Source organism: Terrapene carolina, unplaced genomic scaffold (genome assembly GCF_002925995.2).
Source record: "Terrapene carolina triunguis isolate 2854851 unplaced genomic scaffold, T_m_triunguis-2.0 Scaffold751, whole genome shotgun sequence".
In the NCBI taxonomy this organism is placed as follows: domain Eukaryota; kingdom Metazoa; phylum Chordata; order Testudines; family Emydidae; genus Terrapene; species Terrapene triunguis.
In genome coordinates this window covers 1,909,732-1,931,002 of record NW_020665102.1, presented here as the reverse complement: position 1 = coordinate 1,931,002, position 21,271 = coordinate 1,909,732, and the positions used below count along the sequence as shown (strand labels likewise).

The 21,271-nt window shown below is 59.9% G+C and overlaps 1 protein-coding gene across 1 annotated transcript in view; it reads left to right on the top strand.

Moving 5' to 3' along the window:
- The window catches only part of LOC115271380 (latent-transforming growth factor beta-binding protein 4-like), a 41,503-nt gene extending 26,376 nt beyond the window's left edge, over positions 1-15,127 (top strand). The window contains exons 2-13 of the mRNA XM_029913628.1: positions 223-348; positions 420-545; positions 753-875; positions 1,246-1,377; positions 1,641-1,772; positions 1,989-2,114; positions 2,308-2,451; positions 3,708-3,911; positions 4,431-4,499; positions 5,016-5,144; positions 5,586-5,735; positions 14,940-15,127. Coding sequence (XP_029769488.1) covers positions 223-348; positions 420-545; positions 753-875; positions 1,246-1,377; positions 1,641-1,772; positions 1,989-2,114; positions 2,308-2,451; positions 3,708-3,911; positions 4,431-4,499; positions 5,016-5,144; positions 5,586-5,735; positions 14,940-15,127 — 1,649 coding nt within the window. The remainder of the gene's footprint in view (positions 1-222; positions 349-419; positions 546-752; positions 876-1,245; positions 1,378-1,640; positions 1,773-1,988; positions 2,115-2,307; positions 2,452-3,707; positions 3,912-4,430; positions 4,500-5,015; positions 5,145-5,585; positions 5,736-14,939) is intronic.
- The last annotated feature ends 6,144 nt before the right edge of the window (positions 15,128-21,271 follow it).

Sequence of the window (21,271 nt, the reverse complement as noted above, 5' to 3'; positions counted from 1 at the left end):
CCCCTTCCCGGCTGTCCCCCCCCTGCAGGCGCTGGGCCCCACAACCTCCATCCATGGGCGCTGGCCCCCTCCTGCCCTTCCACCCCCAGCTTTTCCCCCAGCCCTCCCCCTGCAAGCACTGGGCCCCCCAACCTCCCTTTCCCCCCATGGGTGCTGCCCCCCAGGCTAAGTTCCCCCTCAGCTCTTCCCCCCCCCCGCTCTGACTCTGCCCCTCGCTTGCAGACATTGACGAGTGCGTGACAGGCTCGCCCTGCGGCCCCCACGGCCGCTGCTCCAACACCGAGGGCTCCTTCCGCTGCCAGTGCGGCCAGGGGTACCGGGTGGGCGCGCCGGGGGGCCCCTGCGCAGGTAAGTGCGGGACACGGGGGGCCAGCCGGGCTGGGCCGGGCCCCCACCCTGCTGACGCCCCCCCTTTGCAGATGTCAACGAATGCCTGGAGGGTGAGTTCTGCTTCCCGCACGGCGAATGTCTCAACACCGACGGCTCCTACACCTGCCTGTGCGCCCCGGGCTTCGCCCCCGCGCCCAGCGGCACCGCCTGCCTCGGTACGGGACCCAGGCGTCCGGGGACCACAGCACCTCATGCGGGGAGACCCAGGCGTCCAGGGACCGCGGCGCCTCCTGCAAGGGGATGGGGGAGGACCCAGGCGTCCGGGGAGCAGAGGACACAATGCATGTGAGGGGAGGGTCCGGGTCCCCTGGGGCGAGGGTGGGGGGTCCATCCCGCCGGCTGAGCCGTGTCTCCCTTCGCAGACGTGGACGAGTGCCAGCGCGGGGGTGTGTGCGAGGGCGGGCGCTGTGCCAACACGGACGGTTCCTTCGACTGCCACTGCCCGGCCGGCTTCCGCGCCGGCCCCGACAAGCGCGCCTGCCAGGGTGAGACGCCCGGGGGAGCTCTGTGGGCAGGGGGCTGGGGTCCCCCCTTGCTGTGGCTGGTTCCAGCCCCCCCCAGGCAGAGCACTTGCTGCAGCCCTGCAGATCCAGGCTGGGACCTGACACCCCCTCGCCCCGGGGCAGGGCCTGGGGTAGACCAAGCGCCGGGGGCGGGGCCAGGGCTCTGCCCCTCACCCCATGTGTGGGGTGTTCTGCCCCCTTCCCACTGGGGTGTGGCTAAGCACTGCCCAGAGGCCGGGGTCCCGTCCCGTCACTGCTCTGCTGAACTCTTCTCCGCTCCGGGGGGGTGGGGGGGGCGGACCCAGCACCCTCCCACCCCTGCCTGTGCCGCTGACTGCCCCCCACCCCCCAGATGTGGACGAGTGCCAGGAGTATGGGGGCGCCCTGTGTGGGGCCCAGCGCTGTGAGAACCAGCCCGGCTCCTACCGCTGCGTCCCCGCCTGCGAGCCGGGCTACCGGGCCGGTGCTGCCGGGGCCTGCGTCGGTGAGTGCCGGGGTGCGGGTGGCTGGCGGGTTCATGCCCATGGGCGGGGGGATCCCGTTCTGGAGCGTTGGGGGTAACGTGCCCCATTCCCTGGGGGTCGCACTGGGATCGCACCTGCTGGGCTGCCCCCAGCCCCGGCCATGGAGAGTCCTGGGGGGTTGCAAAGAGAACCAGCCCTGCCCCCCTTAGCCCCGGGTTGGGCCGAGCTGCCCCCCCATCCCCCATGGCCGGATCCTGATGGTGCCCACCCCCTCCGCCCCCAGACGTCGACGAGTGCCAGGAGTATGGGGGCTCCCTGTGTGGGGCCCAGCGCTGTGAGAACCAGCCCGGCTCCTACCGCTGCGTCCCCGCCTGCGAACCGGGCTACCGGGCCGGTGCTGCTGGGGCCTGCGTTGGTGAGTGCTGTGGGGCAGAGGGTGTTTGCCCGGGGAGGGGCCGAGCCAGTGAGCGCTGGGTTTGAGCTTGGAGAACAGGACATGGGAGTGGGTCCATGGGAACCATGGGGGGGGGGGGGGGGGGGCCAGGGGAACCGGGGGGGGGACTGCGGGCGCCATGGGAGCTGTGGGGGCGGAGCTGTGGGCGCCCTGGTGACCGGCTGTTGGCTGTTTCAGACGTGGACGAGTGTGCGAACGGGACGCTGTGCGGGGACCACGCCATGTGCCACAACCTGCCCGGCTCCTTCCACTGCCTCTGCGACCAGGGCTACGAGACCACCCGCGATGGGCGCCACTGCCAGGGTCTGGGGGGGCTGCTGGGGGTGGGGGGCAGGCCAGGGTCTGGGGGGCTGCCGGGGGTGGGGGGGCTCCTGGGGGTCGGGGGGCAGGCCAGGGTCTGGGGGCTGCTGGGGGTGGGCAGGGGACAGGGCGGATGGGGGAGCTGAAAGGTGGGCCCCCCCGCCCCACTCACCAGCTGCCCCCCCCGCCCCCCCAGATGTGAACGAGTGCGAGACGCTGCAGGGCGTGTGCGGGGCCGAGCTCTGTGAGAACGTGGAGGGGTCCTTCCTCTGCATCTGCCCCAGCAGCGCCCAGGAGTTCGACCCCATGACGGGACGCTGCACCCGCCCGCCCAGCCCCCGTGAGTGGGGGGGCAACGCTGGGGGAGGGGTGCGGAGAGGGGGGACTGGGCACTGGAGGGAGGGGGTGTCTGCTGGGGGAGGGTGCAGGGAGGGGGGCATTTGGATGGGGGGCAGGCACCAGGGGGAGGGGGGCTGGTCTGTGGGGGTCGGCTGGGGGACCTGTACAGCATGAGCTCATGAAATTCGCCCCCTCCCGCACTGTGGAGAGGGAGACGCAACAGCTTTGGCCCCCGGTAACGTTTTCCACGCACTGATCTTAGACCGGTTCATTAACTACAGAAGAGAGATGTCAAGGGATAACAAACAGATCCAAGCAGATAAACAAACGTGCAATCTAAGGCGATTGGAGAGGAGTAGCAAATTCTCCCCCTAATTGTGGATTTAGGCAGTTTGCAGAGATTCTCGAGGGGCTGCACTTGCAGAGCCCAGGAACTCCTCTCGCAGGCTAGAAACCCCCTGAGCCCGGCCTCAGCCCTTCCCCCAGTTCAGTCCTTGTTTCCAGGAGTCTCTCTGGGCAGGAGTCGCTCCCCTGTCTTAAATAGCTTTTGCATATGGCGGGAATCCTTTATCTCCAAGCTTCGTTCCCAGCCTTTCATGGGGAAAACACTGGGATTCCAAGATGGAGGCCAGTACCAGGTGACTTGGTCACATGACCCCATAATCTCATAGCAGCCATGAGCCAGAGGCTGTTTGTAGCACCCGCAGGACAGAGGCGTAGCGAGCGCCCTCCGTACCCTCCGACCGGAGGGGGCCCCTAAAAGTGGCAAAATAAATACCGCATTCCAGTTTCTGCATTGTAAGGGGCCCCGCCCGGACATATGTTCGGAGGGGGCCACGTTCTTTGTTGCTACGGCCCTGCCGCAGGAAGTCTCCCTGGTGAGAGATTAGCTATTGTTCCCCCTATGGCCCTTCCCAGCCGGCCGTCTAGACTGACTGCGTCCTGCCTAGCGGGCGTCCCCCGTGTGAACACGCCGGTGACAGGCGCACAGACAATGTTCCCAACGTCCGATCCCGCCACGAGGCCTGCCTCCCAATTCAGTGCGTCGTGACCTTTCCGACGACCCCGCGCAGGGCCCATCCTGTATGAAACACGTCAGAATTAGCCCACACTCGTCTCCTAATATTCCTAGGAAGAACCGGGGGCGTGATGGCCACAGGGGGCTCCTGGGTGGCGTCTCCCCAGGCCGGGTGAGGCCGGGCTGAGGTCCTGGCCTGCCCGTCTCACTGGGGCTTCCCGCCCCATCTTGCCTTGCAGCCCAGCCCGCCGGCCGCCTGCCCGTCCCCCAGCCCGAGCCCGAGCCTGGAGCGCCCGTGCGGGACCCCAGCCGCCAGCAGTGCTACTACCAGGCCTGCGAGAAGGTGCTGGCCACCAACGCCACCCGCCAGGAGTGCTGCTGCAGCCTGGGCCAGGCCTGGGGCCCGGCCTGCCCGGCCCAGCCCTGCCCACACCCGGGCACAGGTACGGGGGGCCCTGCCCAGCCCCCACCCAGGCACAGGTATGGGGGGGCCCGGCCCAGCCCTGCCCCCACCCGGGCACAGGTACGGGGGGGCCCGGCCCAGCCCAGCCCCCACCCGGGCACAGGTACGGGGGGCCCTGCCCAGCCCCCACCCGGGCACAAGTACGGGGGGGCCCGGCCCAGCCCTGCCCCCACCCGGGCACAGGTACGGGGGGCCCTGCCCAGCCCCCACCCGGGCACAGGACTCCTGGGTTCTCTCCCCAGCTCTGGGAGGGGAGTGGGGGCTAGTGGTTAGAGCAGGGGGGTCTGGGAGCCAGGACTCCTGAGTTCTTTCCTGGCTCTGGGAGGGGAGTTGGGGTCGCGGGGGGGGAGCTGAGAGCCAGGACTCCTGGGTTCTCTCCTGGCTCTGGGAGGGGAGTGGGGCCAGCAGTTGGAGCGGGGGCTCCCTGTGAGTGCTGGGGGGGCGCCGTGGGATGCGGAGGGAGGTTCCCGGCTCTCATGCGCGCTCTCTCCGGTTCTAGCGGAGTACCAGGCCCTGTGCCCCCGTGGGAACGGCTACGCCGCGACGGGACCCCTCGCCGCGCTCACAGGTCGGTGCTGCCTGACACCCCTTGTGGGGGCTCTGTGCAGGGGGCAGGGGTAGGTGACAGCTGAGGGGAGCCAGGCCTCTGGGTGCTCCTGACTGCATCGGCTCGGCGCACGCCCCAGCCATTAAATGGCTCCTCGGAGGAACCCCAGGGGCCCCACTCGCCCACATGCCTCCCCCCTGCTGCTTCCCCCCGGTTGCTCTGCCCGGTGAGGCCAGCGTCTGTCTCCATCCACCCACTGGGGGCAGATAGGGGCGGCCGCGGGACGCGTTTCTCTTCTGTCCGGCCCAGTTCCAAGCTCTGCGTCCCCCTGTCGGGCTCCCCGGCTCCACCTGCCCGCGCTCGGGGTCAGGCCAGGGGGCTCCTGGACCCTCCCTTGGCCCATCCATCCCACCCCCCCCGTGACAGACCCCTCCCATCTCTGCGCTGCCCCCCCGGTAGCGAGGCCAAGTGCAGAAGGAAACTGAGGCAGACAGAGGACGCCAGACAGTCCCCCCCATGGTGTGTCTCCCCCGCCAGACATGGACGAGTGCGCGCTCTTCAGCGCCCAGCTGTGCCGGGGGGGCGTCTGCCTCAACAGCGCCCCCGGCTACGCCTGCTACTGCCCCAACGGCTACTACTACGAGACACATCACCTGGAGTGCATCGGTGAGACCCCCCAGACCCCCAACCCCTGGCCCCCAGCCCAACCCCGTACCCCCCAACCCAGCCCGTCCCCCCCAGCCTCCTCCCCAGCCCCCCAACCCAACCCCCGGCCCCCCCAACTCAGCCTCGGCCCCCCCAGGCCTCCTCCCCCGGCCCCCAACTCAGCCCCGGCCCCCCAGGCCTCCTCCCCCGGCCCCCCAACTCAGCCCCAGCCCTCCGGCCCAACAGCTACTACTACGAGACACACCACCTGGAGTGCATCGGTGAGACCTCCCAGCCCCCCAACTCAGCCCCTGCCCCCCAGCCTAACCCCCGGCCCCGCAGCCCAACCCCAAACTCCCAGCCCCCTGAACTGGCCCTGGCCCAATGGCTGCTCCTCTGAGACGCACCGTCTGGAGTGGCTGTGGGGGCGATGCCGCGGTGACCCCCCCGTGTCGGTCCCAGATAATGACGAGTGCCGTGACGAGGAGGCAGAGCCCTGCGTGGGGGGGGGCTGCGTGAACACCATCGGCTCCTTCTACTGCGCCTGCTCGCCCCCCCTCGTGCTGGATGGGTCCCAGCGCCGCTGCGTGGCCAACGACAGCCAGGCCCTGGGTGAGTAACGCCCCCTCCCGGACCGCCCCACACATGCTCTAGGCCCCCCCACAGCCTAGGGGCCCACACCCATGCTCTGGGGCTCCAGCGTGGGCCAGGGTGAGTTTCTCAGTCACCTGGTGCCCAGCCAGGCACAGGAGCAAGTGTGGGCCCGTTGCCGGCCTGGCTCCCAACTCTGAGCCCCCCGACACCTCCCCTCTATTCCCCAGCTCAGCCCCTGTGGGGGGTGGGGAATCTCCTTCGCGAGCCGTGGCTGCCCCGGCCGCAGGGGTCCCCTTGTCCGTCCGGCCCCTCCAGTGACCCAGGCCCATCCAGCCCCCACCGCAGCATCACCGACCCTGGCGTCTCCACCCGGCCCGGGAGCAGCTTTAACTCTTCGGCGCCCGCAGGGTCGCCGTCCCCTGTCCGGTGGGCACCTCGCTCACCAAAATATTACAGGCAACTTGTGGGTCATCCCCCCCCGGCGCCAACAGGGACCGGCCCAAGGGTCCTAGGTCCGTGCGCACGCGCTGAGACTCAGGCAGTCAGCTCTGGGGGGCGCTCGCACGTACAGAGTGAAAGGGCACGTGCAGGCCTTGGCTCGCTCATGGCACACTCATCGCACAGCACTGTCCGGCTCACGCTCCATCACGCCCAGGTGCACACGGTCATCGCATGCTGATGGCACGGCACTGCTGGGCTCACGTGCTCCGTTGCTCCCACATGCACACACTCGTTGCACGCTCATGGGACAGTACTGTCAGGCTCGTGCTCCATCACGCCCATGTGCACATGCTCATCGCACGGCACTGGCGGGCTCACATGTACCGTCACACCCAAGTGCACATACTCATTGCACACTCATCGCACCCCACTGTCGGGCTCACACGCTCCATCACGCCCACGTGCACACACTCATCACATGTTCATGGCACTGTCAGGCTGTCACAGAGTCCCCGGGCGATGCTCTGGAACTGCTCCCCACAAAGCCAGGCAGGACTTTGGGGAGCCTCCTCTCCCTCTGAGCAGACTGTCTTCAGGGCAAGAAGCTCACACGGCTTCACCTCCTGGGTCTCTCCTGGGAGCATTCAGCATATGCCCCTCCGTGCGCTTCCCACAGCGAGTCCGCCCAGGCGGGGTCCTGGGGAAGCCAAAGGGTTCTGCACCCCCCACTTCACAGTCAGACGTGACTCTCAGCCAGCCAGTAAAACAGAGGTTTATTAGACGACAGGAACACGGTCTAAAACAGAGCTTGTAGGTCCAGCGAACGGGACCCCTCCGCCGGGTCCATTCTGGGGCCCAGCAAGGCAGACCCCCGTCTGCCCTCCCTTCCAGTCCCCAGCTAACTTCAAACTCCCGTCCAGCCCCTCCTTCTCTGGCCTTTGTCTCTTTCCCAGGCCAGGAGGTCACCTGATCCCTTTGTCTCCAACACCTTCAGTTGGCACCTTTGCAGAGGAGGGGCCCAGGCCATCAGTTGCTAGGAGACAGAGTGTCGGGCATTTATGTACACTGGCCCTTTGTTCTGCAGCAACCATACACCCTTATCCCACCACCTAGATACTTAAGAACTGCATAGGGGAAACTGAGGAAAACATTAAGAACAGTCCCACTTCGTCACATCTCTCCCCCCTTCGAGACTGAACTCAGCGGGGTCACTGCAGCCAGTGACCTGGGGAAGTTCGAACCCACCAACGTTCCCATGGATGCCCCAACATCTCTCCCATTCCTTGGTGAGAGTTACACCAGGCCCTTCCAGTTTCATGCCCTCCCTTAGTTCGAGTGCGCTTGATGGCACTCGCAGGCCGCATGTGGGAAGGTTTATGTGGCCCGTGCCCTTTTGCCACCCCAATACCCCTGGGGTTCAAACTGGGACTGGGTCTTCTTCCAGCACTTTGGTCTGGAGGGCTGCGATTCGGGCTCTCTTGGTTAAGAGCCCCTACCTTGACCTTGGCCAGCTCTGGGCTTGGGCAGCCGCTCCCCACCTTGTGGCCCAGATACAACACCTCTGTCGTCGTCCCCCCTTACACTTTCCAGCTTTTACCGTCAATCCCACCTCCTTGAGGCAGCCCAGCACCCTCTTCACCTGGGACATATGTCCCTCCCAGGTCTGGCTAAAGACACACATGTCATCGATGTACGCCAGGGCCAAGTTCTCCATCCCCCTCAGCTTGTCTAGAATCTCCCCAGGCCTAGGCATGGGGTAGGCATCGGACACTGTGATAGCTTTAAGCTTCCAATAGTCCCCGCAGAACCAGATCATCCCATCTTCCTTGGGGACCAGCCCCACAGGTGAGGCCCGTGGGCTGTTGAACGGCTGGATCACATCTAAAGCCAGCATGTCCTTGACCTCTCTCTCCAGGTTCTGGGCTACTTTCCCAGTGACTCTGAATGGGGAACACCTGATGGGGAGATTGGCTCCCACCTCAGGGAAGAGATCCACCAGGGGGTCTTCCCCCTTCTCCTCCCAATCCTCCCTTTTCAGGTCCAGGGGTCCCCTCACTTTCCTCCCATACAGCAGCTCGAAAGGGAAGAACCCTGTGGATTCCTGGGGCACCACCAGCTGCCTCCCTATTCCCCACAGTTCTACTTCCCCTTGGGGAGCCCATTCCTGGTACAGGAATCCCTTCTCCCACAGGACTCTGTCCCTGCAGCCTTCCCCAAGGGGGTTTGCAGCGCTGTGGCCAGCAAGTTCCCTCAGCTTCTCCAAGGAGGGATCCCTCTGCAGCTCGGTCTGGAATTCAGCTGCTGGGGAAGGGAATGGGACCTGCTCCCTCTCGCTGGCTGGGCCTGGGGTCACAGCCCCCCCCAACAGGACCTCACAGCTGATATCCTCCTGGGTCTGCACAGGGATCCAGGCCATAGGCAGGGTGAGGGACTTCATCCCTGGGACCTTCACCCAGGTCACACAGCCCCTCAGCATCTGCAGCTGCACCACCCAGGGCCCGACAACAGTTCTCTCTGTCCCAGGGTCTCGCCACCCCAGGCATGTCCCCGCATTGACCATCACCTTCCGCTCCCACTGGGGATCCGAGGGGCCTGAGCCCAGGAGACTCCACGCAGACATATAGGCCGGGGCCAGGAGTGGGAGCCTGTCTACCACCCCACCCATCTGGCTGACAGTGTCTATGGCCTTGGGTTCCAGCAAGGGAGCTAGATACCGGGGCTTTTCCGCAGGATCCCCCTGGTTCAAATCACCAGCCTGCGTGAAGGCCGTGTGGTGGGCATCCACATCTCCTCCCTCCTTAACCAGGGGCAGCAATTTAGTGTCGAGGCTCCCTGCGGAACTGGCAGCCCGGGGTCTACCCCCACTCACCCCTGGGGAGCCCCCTATGCCTCTCCGCTCCACCAGCGCCAGTCCATGCTGCTGCTGCTTCTCCTGCAGCTTTTCCTCGGGCTCTTGCTCTCTCTCATGGTCCTCTCGCTCTCTCAGACTCAGCTCCAGTCCCAACCGTCTCCGATCCCCTGATGAGGAACCCGATCGTGAAGACCCCCGTCTGGTTGGGGACCAGACTCTTGGGGATGCCTGGCTACTGCTCCAGCTGCTCCCAGATCCTCTTGTAGCCCCGTCTGGGTCAGGAATCTGCTCCTTAGAGCGGTCCTCGTCCTCCAGCTGCACGATTAACTGGGCCTTGGTGAACTTCCCAATGCGTAACCCTCTCTTTTTGCACAGGATTACAATGTCCTTCTTGAGGAGATGGTGATAGGCCATCACTTCACTGTTCCCAAGTTGCTTTGGACTCACAGGCCCATGTGCTCTCAGCTCCCCCACGGTTTCCAGGAAGAACCCCTAGTGTGCCAGCCCTTCTCGTGGTCACCACCCCTTTGCCAGGGTCGAGCTTCAGACTCCTCCGCCCCTGGGACCGCTCGCTGCAATCCCCAGGAGAACCCTGTTACAGCAAAAGTCCTTCTCTCTCCCAGGGTCGAGCAGCAAGCTCCTCCGCCCCTGAGACTGCTCGCTGCAGTCCTCAGGGGGACCCCGTTACTCCAACAGTCCTTCTCACTGGTCACACACTCCTAGGGGTTAATCGCTCCCTGAAACCGTCCCTCTCTGAGCCTTCAGCACGCCTGGTCCTTGGTATCCCCCCTGTTTTACTGCTCCCCAGTCACTTACTGCAAGAAGCGCCATTCACGGGGTGCAGTACATCCCACCTCTGCTACCAGTTGTCACGGAGTCCCCAGGTGATGCTCTGGAACTGCTCCCCACAAAGCCAGTCAGGACTTTGGGGAGCCTCCTCTCCCTCGGAGCAGACCGTCTTCAGGGCAAGAAGCTCACACGGCTTCACCTCCTGGGTCTCTCCTGGGAGCATTCAGCATATGCCCCTCCGTGCGCTTCCCACAGCGAGTCCGCCCAGGCGGGGTCCTGGGGAAGCCAAAGGGTTCTGCACCCCCCACTTCGCAGTCAGACGTGACTCTCAGCCAGCCAGTAAAACAGAGGTTTATTAGACGACAGGAACACGGTCTAAAACAGAGCTTGTAGGTCCAGCGAACAGGACCCCTCTGCCGGGTCCATTCTGGGGCCCAGCAAGGCAGACCCCCGTCTGCCCTCCCTTCCCGTCCCCAGCTAGCTCCAAACTCCCGTCCAGCCCCTCCTCCTCTGGGCTTTGTCTCTTTCCCAGGCCAGGAGGTCACCTGATCCCTTTGTCTCCAACACCTTCAGTTGGCACCTTTGCAGAGGAGGGGCCCAGGCCATCAGTTGCTAGGAGACAGAGTGTCGGGCATTTATGTACACTGGCCCTTTGCTCTGCAGCAACCATACACCCTTATCCCACCACCTAGATACTTAAGAACTGCATAGGGGAAACTGAGGAAAACATTAAGAACAGTCCCACTTCGTCACAGGCATGATGGGCTGGAAATGGTGTGAACCCAGCATTAGGGGCACAGCGCACCAGAGGGGGAGGAAAAGGAGGCTGCGGTGATGAGGGTACAGGGGGAATCGTGGGAAGACGCTGGAGGGCTCATTGCTGTGTCCTCATTGCAAAGTGTGAGTGTTGGGTGGGGGAGCTACCAGCACCTGGATTCTCACCCCTGAGCCAGGCCAGCCAGCTGGGTTTAAAGCCCCCCCAAGCCCAGCTGGGAGCTTTTTGTCTGTGGACAGGACGGGGGTCAGAGGCAACACCCAGGTGAGAACCTGGGCTAAGTCTGCTGTGTAGATATACTACCACCTAAATGCTGTGTCTTTAAGGTCTAATCAGGATCCACAGCTGTGACGAACTGGGATTGTTTCTAAAGTGGTCTGTGAATGCTGACAGGGGAGTGTGGCTAGGATAGTCTGCAGTGGGGGGATGGGAGACTGGCCGATGGAGAATACCTGAGCATGTAACATGAGAACCCAGGAAGGAGTTAGAGGCCAGGTGACACCTTTGCCCGGGAAACTGAAAAAGGCTGTGGGAGGGGTCGCTGAAGGCAGAGTCTCAGGAGCGGGCTGGAGAGGTGGCTGGGAGGCAGAGAGGGCTCTGACCTCCCAAGGGGGCTGGGACGCCCGAGGACCCCAAGATGGACCTAACTGAGGGGTATCCTGTTGTCTGTGCCTGCAAGACCTGTCTTGGACTGTATTCCTGACGTCTAAATAAACCTTCTGCTTTACTGGCTGGCTGAGAGTCATGGTGAATCGCAGGAAGCTGGGGGTGCAGGGCCCTGAGTCCCCCATACTCCGTGACAACTGGTGGCAGCGGCGGGATCTACTGCACCCCGTGGACGGCGCTTCCTGCAGTAAGTGACTGGGGAGAAGTAAAACGAAGGGGGATTGACGGGAACCAGGCGTGCTGAAGAGTCAGAGAGAGACGGTTATCACCCCTGGGAGTGTGTGACCAGCGAGAAGGATTTTTGCAGTAACAGGGTCCCCCGGGGGATCGCAGCGAGTGGTCCCAGGGGCGGAGGAATCTGCAGCTCGACCCTGGCAGAGAGGTGGTGACCTCGAGAAGGGCTGGCACACTAGGGGTCTCCCTGGAAACTGTGGGGAGCGGTGAGCACACAGGCCTGTGAGTGGCCAGCAGGAAGATGTATGCCAAGCGGCTTAAGAGCGACCTGGTGGAGCTGTGCAAGCAGAGGGGGGTGCGCATTGGGAGGCTCACCAAAGAACAGCTCATTGCCCAGCTGGAGAAGGGAGATCGCGCAAATGAACTGATCCCTGTCTCTGAGGGAAGCAGCCTGGCAGATGCAGCGCAGGCCCCAGTGTCTGTCCCATCTGGGAGTGGTCAGCCGGCTGCTGAGGGCTTCCCGAGACCCCTCCTTCCTATGCCTAGGGGAAGGGTGGGGAGGAGCCCAGCAAATACCGAGGGCGCAGTGACCCCCCCCCCCCCCCGGCCAGCAGGGGATCCTCCCGGCCACGCGCGCCATCCATGGAGCGGAATGGGCTGGAATGGGAGATAGAGCTAAAACTGAGAGAGCTGGAGGATCGTGAAAGACAGAGGCATCATGAACGGGAGGAGAATGAGAGACAGAGGCATCATGAACTGGAGCTGGCGAGGCTGAGGGGCCGCGAGACCCCAGCTGCGGTGAGTGAGGGGGGACCCAGGACTGCACGGAGCTTTGTTAAGTGCATCCTGGCCCCATGTAAGGAGGGGGAGGACATGGATGATTTCCTGGATGCCTTTGAGACGGCCTGCGAGCTGCACCAGGTTGATCCTGCGGACAGACTCCGGGTTCTCACCCCCTTACTGGACCCCAAAGCCGTGGCATTGTACCGCCAACTGGAAGAGGCGGAGAAAGGGGACTATGAACTATTCAAAAAGGCCCTGCTATGTGAGTTTGGGCTGACTCCTGAGATGTACCGGGAAAGGTTCCGGAGTCAGGATAAAACCCCTGAGATCTCATATCTGCAACTAGCCGTCCGCATGGAGGGATACGCCAGCAAGTGGGCAGATGAGGCCCAGACGAAGGATGACCTGGTTAAACTGCTGGTACTGGAGCAACTGTATGAGCGGTGCCCATCCGACCTGAGGCTGTGGTTGAGGGACAAAAAGCCAGAGAACCCGCGACACGCAGGCCGGCTGGCCGATGAGTTTGTAAAGAGCCGGTCAGGGGATAACAGGGAGGAGTCCCAAAGGAACAGTCCCACCACAACGCAGAGAGAGAGCCACAATGGGACCTCCCCGTGGGAAAATACGGAAAACCTCCATCAAAGGGGAACATCCGGCATCAGGGCCATCCGACCCACTCGAGGGGACCCATGGGACATGGGCTGCTATAACTGTGGCCAGAGAGGCCACATACGGGCCCAGTGCCCCAGGCTCAGGGACAAACTGAGCAGACCGAACCCACAGAGGGTTGACTGGGTAGAGACCCAACCAGGCGAGAGGCAGCCTTCCCAGGGAAGGGGGGCTGGCAGAGTACCACCTGTTAAGGAGGGAGGAGAGCTCCAGGCCAGCTCCTCTGGGGGGCTGGATGCTCCAGACTCAGGGTTTTTGGTTTATACGGTGGGCGCGGGACGGTCCCTCCGGAGAGAGTACCTTGTTCCCCTGGAGGTGGATGGGAGGAAGGTTGATGGATACTGGGATACGGGCCCAGAGGTGACGCTGGCCCGGCCCGAGGTGGTGGCCCCAGATCAGGTGGTGCCCAACACCTACCTGACCCTGATGGGGGTGGGCGGGACACCAGTCAAAGTGCCCGTGGCGAGGGTACACCTGAAGTGGGGGGCCAAGGAGGGCCCCAAGGATGTGGAGGTACACCCGTATTTGCCCACTGAGGTGTTGATTGGGGGGGGGGGGACCTGGAGGATTGGCCAAGCAACCCCCAAAGTGCACTGGTTGTGACCCGCCGTCAGAGCCGGCGAGGGGCACTGCGCCCTGACCTTGGGGAGGGTGCCTGGCCCGAGGCGCAGGACCTTAACCTGGTGGAGAGGGAACACCCAGGGACACGGCTCAGGGAGGCTGCGGCTTCAGACCCAGCCAGCGAGAGAGAGCAGGTGGCCATCCCTGTCCCAGCTGCTGAGTTCCAGGCTGAGGTGCAGAAAGATCCCTCCTTGCGGAAGATAAGGGACCTGGCCGACCTCAGTGCAATACAGACCATGGGGAGAGGTGGCCGGAAAAGGTTCCTGTGGGAGAAGGGGTTCCTGTACCGAGAATGGGCTCCCCCAGGGAAAATGGAGTCAGGGGGGATCAGGAGGCAGCTGGTGGTACCCCAGAAGTATCGCCGCCAGCTGCTGTACCGGGCCCATAACACCCCCCTCTCAGGGCACCAGGGAACCTGGCGTACCCAGCAGAGGCTGCTACGGAGCTTTTACCGGCCTGGGGTCTTTGTTACTGTCCGACAGTACTGCCGATCCTGTGACCCCTGCCAGAAGGGAAGGAAGGCCCGGGACAAGGGGAAAATGGCTTTAGAACCCTTGCCCAGCATAAAGGAGCCTTTCCGGAGGGTGGCCAAGGTTAAAAGGGGGGCTTTGAACCAAGAGAGCCCGAATCACCGACCTCCAGACTGGAACGCTGGGAGAAGACCACAGCCCAGTTGGCACCCCAGGGGTGTTGGGGTGGGAAAAGGGCACAGGCCGCATAAACCTTCCCACATGCGAACTGCGAGTGCCATCGAGCACCCCCGACCTAAGGGGGGGCGTGAAACTGGAGGGGCCTGGTGTAATTCTCACCAAGGAATGGGAGGGATGCTGGGGCATCCATGGGAACGGGGGTAGGTTCGAACTTCCCCGGGTCACTGGCTAAAGTGACCCTGCTCAGTTCGGTCTCGAAGGGGGGAGAGATGTGACGAACTGGGACTGTTCTTAATGTGGTCTGTGAATGCTGACAGGGGAGTGTGGCTAGGATAGTCTGCAGTGGGGGGATGGGAGACTAGCCGAAGGAGAATACCTGAGCATGTAACATGAGAACCCAGGAAGGAGTGAGAGGCCAGGTGACACCTTTGCCCGGGAAACTGAAAAAGGCTGTGGGAGGGGTCGCTGAAGGCAGAGTCTCAGGAGCGGGCTGGAGAGGTGGCTGGGAGGCAGAGAGGGCTCTGACCTCCCAAGGGGGCTGGGACGCCCGAGGACCCCAAGATGGACCTAACTGAGGGGTATCCTGTTGTCTGTGCCTGCAAGACCTGTCTTGGACTGTATTCCTGACGTCTAAATAAACCTTCTGCTTTACTGGCTGGCTGAGAGTCATGGTGAATCGCAGGAAGCCGGGGGTGCAGGGCCCTGAGTCCCCCATACTCGGTGACAACAGCCCAGCTTTGTAGCCACTAGGGTCCCTTTCTCAGGACTCCTGGGTTCTCTGGGGTAGCTTTCCCTCCCGCAAGGTGAGGCTCTGACCCACCAGGGTGTGTCTGTATCACAGTACGATTTCGCCGCCTGGATGCCCAACACACCAGCAACCTTGAGAGCTCCCCCGCCCACCACCAAGGGCACCACGACTTTGCGCAGCATCCTGGACACCCTGCCCGCAGTGAACGCCACCTCGCCCTCCTCTCCCTCCTTGCCGTTGTGAGCTACGAGCCAGGAGACCTGGTGAGTGGGGCAGCCCCATGGATGCTGGCTGAGAGCTCTGGGCATGGCTGGGGGAGACAGAGGGACAGATGTGTGTGTGGGGGGAGACAATGGCTGAGGAATTCTGGAAGAAAGAGGGCATTTATGGAAATAAGTCCATGCATATTCATCAGCCCTGCAAATTAGGGTGGTTGTGAAGGACCCATCCCCCAACTCAGCCTTCCTAGTGGAGCTGGGTCCCACGGAGAATTTCTGCCGTTTTGAAATTGCTTCCTTCTGTGCTTCAGAGCTGGGTGCTCAGCCAGCAGCTGCCATTCTCTGGCCGCCCAGCTCTGAAGGCGGAGTGGAGAGATAGGGAAGCGCAGAAGGAAGGGTGGCACGGTATGGCATTGCCACCCTCCCTTCTCTTTAATCCATTCATTGTATGCCATGTTCAGTTAATATCGGTCTAGCTTTTTAATCAAAATGCCGGGTGGTACCAAGTCAAATGCCTTACAGAAGTCTAAGTCTATTACATCAATACTATTACCATTATCAGCCACGCTTGTAATCTCATCCAAAAAAGATATATCAAGTTAGTGTGACAGGATCTATTTTCCATAAACCCATGCTGAGTGGCATTCATTATATTACACTCCTTTCATTCTTTATTAAGTCCCTTATTAGCTGCTCCATTATATTGCTCAGGATTGACATCAGGCTGACCAGCCTGGGAAATCACATTTACTCTTTTTAAATATTGGCACAATGTTAGCTTCCTTCAAGTCCTCTGGAACTTCCCTGGTGCTCCAAGACCTATTGAAAATCGGCGTTAGCAGCCCAGTGAGCTCCTCAGCCAGCTCTTCTAAAACTCTTGGTTGCAAGTTATCTGGATCTGCTGATTTAAAAAATGTCTATCTTTAGTGGCTGAGGTTTAAATTCCTCCTGAGATACTAATGGAAAGGAAAGAGCGTTATCATCATTGGATGATATGACTGCAACATCTGTTTTTTCCCCCAGTTACAGAACAGAAACATTTATTGAACACTTCTGCATTACAGCATGTTAAATGTTAAATATAATATATATACACTATAATATTTCAAAGTTTTGTTTCTCTAATGGCATAACACTGTAATTTAGTATTAAATATACTCTATACAAATATATTAAAATATTTTGATCACATCAAAACACTACAGGATAATGTAAAATATATAGAATATTAAATATAATAGAATATTAAAAGATTATAATAGAATATACAAGTTTAAATGAAGTGAGAAAGTCAAAACAAAACATTTTCACCGGATCAAAATTAAATGAGAAAGTCTAAATGATTTCCACTTTTTTCCCAATGGAATTGACGCGCTCCTGTGAAACATTTACATTGTGACAAAACTCCATGTTCGGATGGAAAACAATTCCTTGGAAATTTCCCTAGTGACTCCCCTCCCCAGGGTAAAAACCCAAATCAGGTGAGGTTCAATGCGCATGGCAGGACAATCTCACCAGACTGCCTTTGGGGTTATATGGGAAACTTAATGCCGCAGGATGGGCAGCAGGAGTAAAACAAACACAGGGAAGTCGTTCATCACACAACGCATCCTAGGTGCTGACTCCCTGGGTGCTCTGGGGCTCAAGCACCCCTGGGAAAAAAATAGGGATGCTCAGCACTCACGGACAATGACCCCGCCCCTGCTCCGCCTTTTCCTCTGCAGCCCCGCCCATGCTGTGCCTCTTCCCGCTCCGGCTCTGCCTCTTTCTCTGAGCACCTCCCGCAGCTCCCTCCTCTCCGCTTCCTCCCCCCATCACGCGCCCTTAAGGCAGGAGGGGGCAGAAAGGAGGGAGCGGTGGGTGGGAGACACTTGGGGGCTCAGAGAAGAGCGAGCAGCGGGCAGGCAGGGGGAGCCTTGGGGAGGAGGCGGAGAGAAGCAGGCATCAGGTACCTGGGGATGGATCACTTGATAATTGCCCTGTTCTGTTCATTCCCTCTACAGCACCTGGCACTGGCCACTGTTGGAAGACAGGACACTGGGCTAGATGGACCATTGGTCTGACCCAGAGTGGCCGTTCTTATGTTCTGTTGGAAGCAGATATTGGAGTTGTTCTCATGGGTGGCTAGTGAGAGATTCCCTGGTACCCAAAGGGCAGGAGAAAGCATCAGTTGTGCCTGATTGTCCATTACCCAGGAGCATCAGAAGGGATCCAAGAAGTAGTACATTCGGGCCAGCTTGGAATGGACCCTGGTTCTTCCCCTTTGCCGAGCAGGAAATGTGAGTTCAGTACCTCCATAGTCACTTCTCTCTTTGCTTCTTTCCAGAGACCCATGGGCTACTACCCTGAGGAGCACACACTGAGGCAGAGCCCAAGCGGCTTATTGCAGCCTTCCAGGCACATCTGGTGGAGATCTCCAAGGAAATCCAGCAGAGGAACAAGTCACTGCCCATTAGCTACCCCTACCTGGACCCCGCAGAGGCTCAGAACAGCGTGTCCATATAACCCTGCAGGGCGTCTCCTCCCAGCGCTCAGAGCACTTTCCACCTGGCCTGAGAATGTCTCGACAGAGCCAGCGGGAGGTTTCAGGGAGATTTGGCTGGCAGTGCTCAAAATGTGACCCCTAGGGGCACCAATACCAGAAGGCAAATAAATAGAACCTCACATATGTTATGATTAATCTAATTATTTTTCAGCCATTCTCGTGATTTTGGAGGGCCTGGCTCATGGGATTTGAACACGTGGTGTTGGCAAGACTTGCATTTAAAATGTGATCACTGGGCAGCTGAATTAGATGACAGAACAAGGAGCAATGGTCTCAAGTTGCAGTGGGGGAGGTCTAGGTTGGATATTAGGAAAAAGTATTTCCCTAGGAGGGTGGTGAAGCACTGGAATGGGTTCCCTAGGGAGGTGGTGGAATCTCCATCCTTAGAGGTTTTTAAGGCCTGGCTTGACAAAGCCCTGACTGAGATGATTTAGTTGGGGATTGGTCCTGCCTTGAGCAGGGGGTTGGACTAGATGACCTCCTGAAGTCTCTTCCAACCCTAATCTTCTATGATTCTATGATTAGCACCCACTGCTGTGAATCTGGGAAGTAGCCCATCCTCAGGGTAATGGACTCAGGCTCTCGGCAGATTCAGGCAGCATTGCTGTGTCAGTTACACTCCGGGCAGCTCCCCCCTCTCAGACCGATTGGCTCAGGCTCTCTGCTGACTCAGGCAGGCATCTCTGCGTCCATTACACTTGAGGCAGTTCCCCTTCTCAGAACAATTAGCACAGGCTTCCCGCAGACTCAAGCAGATGTTGCTGCATTGGTTACACTTGGGGGAGTTCCCCCCCCCCCTTCACATTAATTGGTTCAGGCTCTCTGCAGATTCAAGCAGACATCACTGTGTCAGTTCCATTCAGGGCAGTTTCCCCTTCTCCGAGCTATCATCTCAGACTGGCTGAAGATTCAGGTAAGCACCTCTGCATCGCTTACACTGCTTGGGCAGTTTCTCCCCAACTATATCAATTTAATTCTCATGGTTATCAAGCCGATCTTATGATTTTTGCAGAGGCGGGCTCATTACTTTTGAACACTGGTTGCTGGCAAATTCGGAAACCCTCAAACCATTTTGTGTCCCAATGCCAATGCTCCCTTCCTGGCAAAGGACCCCCAGAGATTATCAGTGTTACACAAGACCAAAAATACCCTTTGCCAAGTAAGTGTTTAAGCAACTTTACGATTATGGAATCAGTAGAGTTACCAATCCTGAGCATCACGAGTGAGGTGCAAAATTATCACAAAATTGGCTTCCCAATCATAAGAATTTAATAATTAACACATAATTATGGGTTCTTTATAGGGGGCTTGTGGTTTGTAAGCCTGGAGGAGTAACATTTTCACGCTGTGGTCCCCAACTGGGCAGTCAAGAATTTTATTTTTTATTTTTAAATGAAAGATGAGATTCTCCAGCAAAAATCACGTGACTCCTGTAACTGGGGCATTAAGGAAAAGAGCAGACATTACATGGATCATGACAGAATCAGGAGAATTAAAATTGCAGTGTCGTTAACTATTTCATTGCCTTCCAACCTCACTAGGCAGGTCCTCCCTTAGAACTCATGATACTGAATTGAAAATCATGAGATTAAAAAATAAATAAAAATTCTGTGATCTTTTTATCTGTCGTCTGCCTTTTGGAGATTTTAGGGGTCATATTTTCCACCTAGAGCTAGAAAGTTGAGCTGGATGAAATTCAGAATTTCTATTCCACAAGAAATTCTGAGAGTTTAACATTCGGTTTCATACCAAAACAGGACAATATGTCAAACTCTCAGCCTTTGTCCCAAAATGAAATATTCAGAAACTAGTTTCGCCCTTACTGAAATATTGTGTTACGCAATCCAGACGTCCAAATGAGACCGTCAAAACAAAACATTCTGTCCTTATGCAAATGGAACGTTTTGATCATTGCCGATTAAAATTCCAGTAGGAAGAAGAGAAGAAGGCTACCACCCCTCTAGGACTTTGGAGCTACCAGTTCAGTTCTCCGCTCCGTCACAGATGTCCTTTGTACATCTTTTTGTACCTGAACACCCAGTTAAGTGAAACTCCACAGGCATTACAGGGTCCAGTCACTGATGAAAAGGTGACAGAAAATACACAACCACTGCAATGAATTTGTGAGGCCAGGTCGACACTGGAATTAACTCGACCCAGCGCTTTCACTCAGGGGTGTGAAAAATCCACACCCACGAGTGACATAGTTACGCTCACTTGCACCGACTCCGAGGGTGCTCCAGGTCTGGAGACCCACGGGGAAAAAATGGTGGGTGCTGAGCACCCACCCACAGGCCCTCTATAAGCATCTCCCCCTCCCCCCAGTGCCTCCTGCCAGGGCCGGCTTTAAGCCGATTCGGCCGATTTCCCGGAATGGGGCCCCGCGCCTAAGAGGGCCCCGCAACGTCCGGGGCTGCCGGCAGAGCGGGAAAAAAAAAAGCCACTTCCTGCTTCTCCTCCCTCCCTCCAGCGCTTGCGTCGCCATACAGCTGATCAGCGCAAGCCTGGGAGGGTGGGGTCAGGAGGAGGAATGCGGCGTGCTTGGGGAAGACGTGGGGCCAGGGTGGGGATTTGGGGAGGGATCCAATGGGGCAGGGAGGGGGCGGAGTCGGGGCGGGGCCAGGGCAGAGTTGGGGCGGGGGGGGGGCGCGAGACAATTTGCATCCCGGCGTGGGGCCCCGCACCTGCTAAAGCCGGCCCTGCCTCCTGCCCACCAGCAGGCCCCACTGATCAGCGCCTCTGCCTCCCTCCCTGCACCTCCCACCTGTCACAATCAGCTGTTTAGCAGGGTGCAAGAGCCTCTGGGGGGGAAGGAGGAGGAGTGAGGACTGGGCCCACTCAGGGGAGGGGATGGAACAGGGCAGAAAGAGGCAGGGTGGGGTTAGAGCGAGGGGGTGGGAAGAGGTGGGGCGGGGGAGGGGTGGGGCCTTGGGGGAAGAGGTAGAGGGGGCAGGCCTGGGGCAGAGCCGGGGGTCAAGCACGCCCCGGCACATTGGAAAGTCGGCACCTATGGTTACACTAACCTAATTCCCCAGCCACTCGGATCAAAAATGTGCAACAGTGTGAACCTAGCACTAGTGGTGCCTGCTGAGCAGGAAGGGCCAGATGGAGGGGGTGGGGAGAGTTGGACCCTCCATCCCTCCTGCTTCCCTCCTCAGGGCAATGGATACTTCCTGCACCCCGAGCCTTCCTGTCGCCTCCCCAGAGACCCCATCCTTCCTGCCCCCCTCCTCAGGGCACTGGATCCCTTCTGCACCCCCGATCCTTCCTGCCCCCCCTCCCTCTCCCCCTCCTCAGGGCACCGGATCCCTCCTGCACCCCTGAGCCTTCCTGCCCCCCTCCCCAGACTTCCTCTGTCCCTGGGAAATGCCAGCACAGCGCTGGTGCAGCTGCTATTTAAGAGGCCTCCGGAGGTCAGCGCCTCCTGGAGCCCCCATGAATCGCACTAGCCAGAGCCACCCAGTGCCCACACCCCGAACCCCCTCCCATGCTCCAACCCCCTGCCCCAGCTTGGAACCCCCTCCTGCACCCAAACTCCCTCCTGAAGTCTGCACCCTGCACCCCCTCCCACATCCCAACCCCCTACCCCAGCCCTGAGCCCCCTCCCGCACTCCGAATTCCTCG